This window comes from Necator americanus, chromosome III (assembly GCF_031761385.1).
Source record: "Necator americanus strain Aroian chromosome III, whole genome shotgun sequence".
NCBI lineage: Eukaryota > Metazoa > Nematoda > Chromadorea > Rhabditida > Ancylostomatidae > Necator > Necator americanus.
The window spans coordinates 16,092,565-16,100,052 of NC_087373.1; the positions used below are offsets into that span (position 1 = coordinate 16,092,565).

Sequence of the window (7,488 nt, forward strand, 5' to 3'; positions counted from 1 at the left end):
TTTGAGCTGAAATTTTTCGTGGATGTTTCTCACAAGAGTACTGATGTTTCGTAAAAATTTCATGCGATTCCGTTGATTTTTGTTTCCGCCCAATTGCTGCGCTTTTGCGGTTCTACCTTAAGGGGCGGAGCTAGCGAGTCGGGACCAGCGCCATTCGATCCGGCGTGGTCTGGTAAGGTATTGTGCAAAATTTGATCCCGTTTCTTCGTTTCTTCGCGGAGGAATGGGCGTGCAAAAGCGATTGTCGAAGATCGGTGGTAAGCGCAGTGCGGCCGGCCGCACAACTTGTGCAGCCGGCCGCAAAGGCCGCTGTTCAGGCATGAACTGTGTCGATACCGTTGCCACTCGAAAGAGAACGGCGATAAGGTATTATTAACGAAAAAACTCGTGGCAGAGAGATCGCGTCTTCTATTTTTTTATTTTTGATTTTTTTTTTAAATTTTTTTTTTTTAACGAAAATATTCAAAAATTCATATCTCAGTTGCGAGTTAGGATTTTGAGCTGAAATTTTTCGTGGATGTTTCTCACAAGAGTACTGATGTTTCATAAAAATTTCATGCGATTCCGTTGACTTTTTGTTTCCGCCCAATTGCTGCGCTTTTGCGGCTCTCACGGAAGGAGCGCAGCCATTGAAACGGTACCGACGCCATTCGATTCGGCGTGCTCGACTTATTCAATGTGATAGAATTGACTCCGTTTATGAGTTTCTTCAAGGAAAGAAATAAGCGCGAAGCGCTCCGCAAACTGCTTCTCTCCACTGGATAAGCGTTTGTGAGGCCGGCTGCACCACATGTGCAGCCGGCCGCTCCCGCTCGAGGCGATTTTGGCTTGGACGCGACGTCGCGCGCGGCGAAACAGTACTGATAGCATTGAGGTGTCCCACTATAAGTAATTGCCCACAACTTATTTTTCGAGACGGCTGAAGGGCCGTCGCGGAAAAATTCGGGGTTGGACAGAGTGACGCGTAATGGATATTGAAGATCGAATAAAGGGATTTATATAATCCTTTGAGGCTATAGCTTATCCGTATCACTCGGAATGGTCGGATTTCGACGAGATTTGTTCGGTGGGGGTTCTCGATGACGCTGATCATAGTCGTATGCGACCGGTTGAGTATGGGTGCATAGGGAGGCGGATGGAGGATACCCTTAGGGCACCTTGTTGTTCCCGAATTCGGAGCGTTAGGAATGCGGTGAGAACTGGAGCACTGGGATTTTTGTTGACGCTGATCACAGCTGTATGCGACCGGTTGAGTATGGGTGCATGGGGAGACGGATAGAAGTTGCCCTCAGGGCACCTTGTTGTACCTTAGACAGGGCAGTGGGGGTTCTTGACGACGCTGATCACGCGTATAGCTGCCCGATGGAGAAACGATCGGATTGAGACATGCCGGAATATCCTTTTAGGACATATCTACCTTTTTCAACACTAAAGTTTGTGCGACTAGACATAAACATTGCGCGCCGACATTGTTACCAGAAATATGTGCAGTAGCCTGAGGATACCCACTCAAACAGATATGTCTCGTGTTGGATGAGTCAAGGGATCGTAGCTGTTTCTCACAAAGTAACAACAAGTTTTTTTTTTCAAGCAATTCATTATTCAAATCTTTATCCTCTCCTTATCGCTGCACACGGCGTACACGGTTCGTGAGCGCTAAGAGCTACTGAGCTCAGTTCATTGTAACCGTAGCGTTTGATTGGAGGAGAAGCGGCCGTAAGCGCGTAAAAAACCGAGAGACGTGAAGAGATCACGAATGCGTGTGTGCCTTTGTGCCTGTGTGTCTGTGTGTCTGTTTGTGCAAGACGTGAATTGTTGCGTACGATGTGAAAGAATAAACGGGTAATGTTTATTTTTAATTTATCATTCTTGATGTTCAGATTTATTTAAAAAATTTATCACGTTCTGCAGACTTTCGCGCATACATCTTGCCAGCAACACCGATAAGGGCGGGAAATCGGAAAGAGTAGGAAAGTGTAGCAATGTTCCAGCTCTGTACTCGGCATCTATCGGTTGCCGTGAACTCGTTCCGATTGTCTGCCGTTTCTGGAAAACAAAAACATGTTGAAATATGTGCATCCTACAATCTCTGCAAACCTTTTCACCACCACCCACCATACACACACACACACACACACACACACACACACACACACACACACACACACACACACACACACACACACACACACACACACACACACACTCACACACACTCACACACACTCACACTCACTCACAACCGGGACGTGGTACGAGTAACGCAACTTACCACAGGGTACACTTTGTCATTATGTCCAACGTAGGCGAGGCAACAACTGTAGCGCTGTTTCGACGATACGGGCAGGCGAGGACCGAGCAGTAATACAGCTGGGTGACGATCGCGATCCATACGTTTCAGGATTAGAATCACTGCGTTTCTCCGTCTGTACGCGTCCTTGTATGCAGCCAACAACATACGACAAAGATTGTTTGTGCAATCTGGTGGTACCGTTATGTCAGCAGTGAAGTGTTCTTCCTAAATATGTTTTGTACTGGTATATAATATATATATATATATATATATATATATATATATCATATCTATCATATTATGCTCACCCCTGACACACCAAACACCACATTTCGGCTCCGTGCGTATGCTGTAAACGCATCGCCTCCTACGTCTTCGAGAAGAAAACCTCCAGCTCCTGCTTTACGTGCCGCCGATAACAACAGATCACGAACACCGAAGGGTGCACGGCGTAGTGCAGATCCGAACACTTGCTGGGACAACGATGGATCACCACTCCACGGCTCTGCCTTCGCTTCAAGTTTGGCGGTGGCCACTTCCGTGGTTGTTAATGGCTTGAGGCAAGCGGTTGACTCTGTATCGGAAATATGACGGTAGTTTTGATGTTTACGGCGAAACGAAAACTACGCGATACCTACCTTCGACTAGCTGTGGATCGCACACATTACAGATACATTTCTTCCGCAAAAACTCTTTATTGTACTGCTTTCCGTAATCCCACAGCAGCTGTTCGCCTACCTAAAATTATGCCAGCTTTCTAGAGGATAGACAGCGAAAAGACCGATGCTGCCACCACGAACCTTGATCTCTCGTATCGCTCTAAAGTACACCATTGAATCGAGCCTTCCTTCGATGAGCGTCGTATAAACGTGATTCGCTAAATTGGGATGTTTCGAACTGTGATTCAAAAGCCTTCCAATAGTAACTGTTCCTTTGTACGTTGGCTCATGAGCGAGTATTGCGTGCTGGTACATTTTTCCAGATTCACGAACTGAAACCACTATATATATAACATATATATATATATATATATATATATATATATATATATAAATTCATTTATTCATATTTATTTAAGTCAGTATATATATATACTGAATAATATATATATACGTATATATATATATATATATATATATATATATATATATATATATATACTGGCCAGCTGAACAAAATCACCTGCCTGTATATTGCACTAAATACGCCTCTACATATTTCCGTCGCTCGGTTGTCAATGTCGTAAGCATCTCGTCGACTTCTTTTAAATTTTTCACCAGTCCACTTTAAAAGAAGATGGATGAGCAAACTAAAACGACCATGACGAAGACCACTACCTTAACGTACCGGTAGTCACAGACAACGGAATCCTTTGGGATTGGGACTTTGGCGAACACTCCTCTTCCACCAATACTAGGAATTTCTCTTATTTCTACCCATGGAAAGTCCTAAACACGACGACTCTGCTTCTGTTGCACAGCGAGAAATACGTTAGTGAATAAACGAGCCTGTATTGGTACTTGCTGCCTTCGTCGCAAGAAATCCCTTCGTTCGAAATCCGTTGAGAACGACGTTAGACCGCCCGTGTATTCAGTAGCGTTTAATTGCTGCAACCGCACGGTAACAACGTCTACCATTTCTTGCCCTAAACTGAATTTCGCCTACACACATATATGCATATGTTTAAGTGATCAATAGTTTAGTGAATTGTTACTACAGTTGAGAGAGCGTGTATTTCAGTAAATGTTCTCACGTTGTGTGGACTCAGTGAGTTGTGAGTTCGCCGCCGCTGCTGTTATGGCTAATGATTGTGGCGTTGATGATGTTGGTGGCGCTGTTCCTTTTGCTGGCTCATCGACAATTACAAGTCTATCGGATGTCGAGTTGCTGCTATCACCACTGTCATCACCGCCATTGCTGCCGCTGCCGTCGCCACCATCGTCGGATTTCACAGGTCCGACTTCGGGTGGTGATGGCAGCAGTGAGGAAGGCGAAGCAAATGTTCGACGATCGTCAGTGACTCGGCTATCAGTCCCGGTTTCATACTCCTCTTTCTCATCGTCGTCGTCCTCCTCGTCGTCTTCGTCGTCGATTACTAAAGAGAATCTTATTTGTTGTGTGTTAGCGGATGAGCTATATACGTCTATGTCTACACAGAAACTCAATGGTAAATGAACTCTATTCTCAATAAATAATTTGATCATTTACCTATACGTTTAACCGGCTTCTCTGCAACAAACTCGGTGTCCGTCCTCCTACACGTCTTTCTTAACTGATCTCGTCGAGCTGCGTCCTCGCCGAGCTCGGCTGCACTGGGCTCCACACTTTCGAACGCCAGTTCGTCTGGATCCACAAGCATTGATACTGGTTCCTCATCGATCCTGTAATCACCGCCGGCGGATAGCTGCGCGCTGCTACTACTTTCCCCTTTCACTGGTGGATATTTTCTTCGTCGCACCAATGGTGAAGAGGAAGCAGTGGATGAAGAGCTGCTTCTCTCAAGTGCTCCTGCTTCTCCTACTCCTTCCGTTTCAACTTCAAACGTGTATGGATCTATAATAATAACATGATAGTGGTGGTGTTGGTGTAATATATTTATACATTCATAGAATTCTTACAATTATTACACATAAAAATGTAATGAGCACTGCCTCAACCTCACCTTTTCGCATTCGCTTCTGTTGTCGCGCAGATCTTCTCAACAATTGTGGTGATGTGCTGCGAGTGTGTTCTAAACACATAAATACACATAAATAAAGACATACTACGTAACCTGTTGTACACGGCCATCAGCACCACATCATGTGTTGCATACAGTGCAATACCGCCGATGAGATCCGACGCCTATCACATACCTCTTGCAGATACAGCTGTTGCTTCATAATCACTTCCCTCGGCTGAAGACAGTGACGTTGTTTCGCCGTCGTCTGTTACTGCTGCTGCCGTTGCCGCCGCCACACTTTCAGGTGTTTCTAGATCCTCGCCTATTTCAGCTTCTTCCTGTTCACGCGTCAACTCTTCCTTCAAGCTGAAAATGGCGATCTATGTGATGTAATGCTGCTGCGATGATATGCACATACAAACGCATAAAAGCACATACTTCACGATCTTCACCATTGACCTCACTCTTTCGATGATATCCGCATTTTTCCTTGCTTCACGATCCGCATACTTCTTTAGGCGACTGTAAGCTATCGCACAGGCAGAGATGTAGCTATCGTTATAGTTCAGTAGTTGAGTTAACGGTTTGTGACCTTCAATGGCGTATCCTTCAAAAAGGCCACAGCTACGGTTGCTAAAAACTGTACATGCCTGCTAGAATAGCACATTCCGTATCTACACCTGGCATTTGTTGATTTCGATACGATTTCTCCAAGTATCGTTCGTATTGCAACCTGGCTGTCTGATGTCTTGACTGTAAGCGTAAAAATTTTCAACATACTCATCATTATCGTGCCATATTTTTTTCGATTTTCGAAATGCGCAACTACTTACCGTGTTACAGGAGATATTTAGGCTATCACAACCAGAATTTGTAAAAAATCTCCTCATTAGTCTTGGGACCATCGATCGCGACACTGCTCGACCGAACCAACTAAGGAAGAACGGTGAATCGGGTTGTTTAATACTTGCTAGACGGATTTCATTACGTTCAGCTACCCTGAAAACGAGCTAACAAGTGAAGCGAGTAAAGAACCGTGCGCTGTACGCACAAACACACACACACACATACACATACACACAAACATACATACATACATACATACCATTCACGCATTCTGGTGTACATTTCAACCAACAACCGCGACACCTCATCGATGACGAAAAAATTCCCTCGATAGGTGCTTTCTTCGCGTATTCTTTCCGCTGTCTTTCCTTTCCCGTACACGCCAACCTATAGAAGATAGCATACGTTTCGCTACGGTACCACCGCAACCACCTAATATGACATACCACTGGCAAACTTTTGTAAACAACCCACCCAATAATCTTCCATTACACCATCTCTTCTCGTTATCGATTTCTTCTGAAGCCCAGTTTCTGACGGCTCACGGTCGGACGGAGGATATATAGAGCCGTACATCATCTTGTAGATGCACTCGTTCCTCGCAGTATTGCAGTGCACAATGTACGCCATAAGAGCTCTAAAAAAGTTCGACTCGATCCGATAGTAGTGAAAACTGTGGTGTCTACATCATCTTAGCGCTGTACTACAGCTTGTAATTTCTACGCACCCCATAAAATAGTTGTATTCTCTTCGCTCTAGGTTATGAGTGTCGGCGAATTCGCTGTATATCTCCCTCATCGCATTGAGCACTCGGTTGTGAGTTACGATCATGCGAACTACACAGTACAACGTCTCTGCCTAAAAATTCTGTGATATCCGACTACGCACATACGTGTCGCAGAGCACTACTGCTCAGTACTTTTCGTTGTCTTCTTGGCAACACTCCACGAAAAGAAACTTGGATTTTTTCCTCTCCTTTCATCCTATCCAAAATATCTTTCACACGATATCTTGCCTGCTCCACTTCAGCCAAACGTTGCTGTCCCATACCTGAAACGAAATCGAACTAAGAACAGTTGCCATCCACTTGTCTCAGTTGTGCCGCGGAAATCCTACTGCTTACCAGTATTGAGGACAAGCAGCAAAAAGTGGTACCATGTGCTTAACGCTTTAATAAACCCCTTCCTGGTTGTTACTGGGACCTTGGCTTTTTGTATTGTTTCGAAGAACGATAGCAGTATACCGGACGAAAAGATCGCATCGTCCATCGTGACGATTCGACCAAGTCTAAAAAGAGAATACTGTCAGCTACATTCATCCATCAAGCAAATAGTTAAACCGAAGAGCATACCTTCGTCTTGATCGCATCGCAACTAACATGAAGCGGCACAAATAAGACACGTATGTTGCACGTCCCTTATTCTCAATCTCCATGCTTGATCCTCCGTCCACAGGTATTATCTACGTTCACGAAGTCACTATCACACTTATTACCGTCAATTACGTATATGGATATGTATAAAAAATAATGTGTAAAAAATAAAGATGTGAGGCGATCCGCGTAACTACATAACTATGCGGTACTCACCATAATCGACTCCAGGTATTCCCTATACCGTTGGAATAGTGGATGATCTTGAGCACGTAATTTCCTCCAAAATTTCAATTCGTTATCAGCGTGCTCCAT

The 7,488-nt window shown here is 44.5% G+C and overlaps 2 protein-coding genes across 4 annotated transcripts in view; one reads left to right on the forward strand and one right to left on the reverse strand.

Annotated features, from left to right (window-relative positions):
- The window catches only part of RB195_009747 (uncharacterized protein), a gene marked incomplete at both ends in the record, with an annotated part of 40,914 nt that extends 40,719 nt beyond the window's left edge, over window positions 1–195 (forward strand). The window contains one exon of the mRNA XM_064190444.1: window positions 123–195. Coding sequence (XP_064048027.1) covers window positions 123–195 — 73 coding nt within the window. The remainder of the gene's footprint in view (window positions 1–122) is intronic.
- Window positions 196–1,013: 818 nt separating this feature from the next.
- On the reverse strand, window positions 1,014–7,488 carry RB195_009748 (uncharacterized protein; the record flags this gene model as incomplete). Of its 3 annotated transcripts, XM_064190447.1 has the most annotated exons (22): window positions 1,014–1,147; window positions 1,926–2,046; window positions 2,273–2,518; window positions 2,602–2,867; window positions 2,932–3,031; window positions 3,094–3,284; window positions 3,480–3,577; window positions 3,641–3,741; window positions 3,814–3,938; window positions 4,047–4,388; window positions 4,502–4,846; window positions 4,956–5,024; window positions 5,149–5,321; window positions 5,394–5,547; window positions 5,606–5,708; window positions 5,789–5,954; window positions 6,061–6,188; window positions 6,276–6,438; window positions 6,529–6,659; window positions 6,721–6,851; window positions 6,925–7,088; window positions 7,153–7,235. In XM_064190447.1, 22 exons carry the CDS (start codon window positions 7,233–7,235, stop codon window positions 1,014–1,016), a joined length of 3,534 nt encoding a protein of 1,177 aa, XP_064048028.1. The 3 variants fall into 3 exon arrangements, with proteins under 3 accessions (XP_064048028.1, XP_064048029.1, XP_064048030.1); XM_064190446.1 differs by lacking the exons at window positions 1,014–1,147; window positions 1,926–2,046; window positions 2,273–2,518; ... (3 more) ...; window positions 3,480–3,577; window positions 3,641–3,741 and adding an exon at window positions 7,390–7,488 and having other exon boundaries at window positions 3,742–3,938; window positions 4,047–4,442; window positions 5,394–5,562; window positions 5,636–5,708; window positions 7,153–7,262; XM_064190445.1 differs by lacking the exons at window positions 1,014–1,147; window positions 3,480–3,577; window positions 3,641–3,741; ... (12 more) ...; window positions 6,925–7,088; window positions 7,153–7,235 and having other exon boundaries at window positions 1,864–2,046; window positions 3,094–3,267.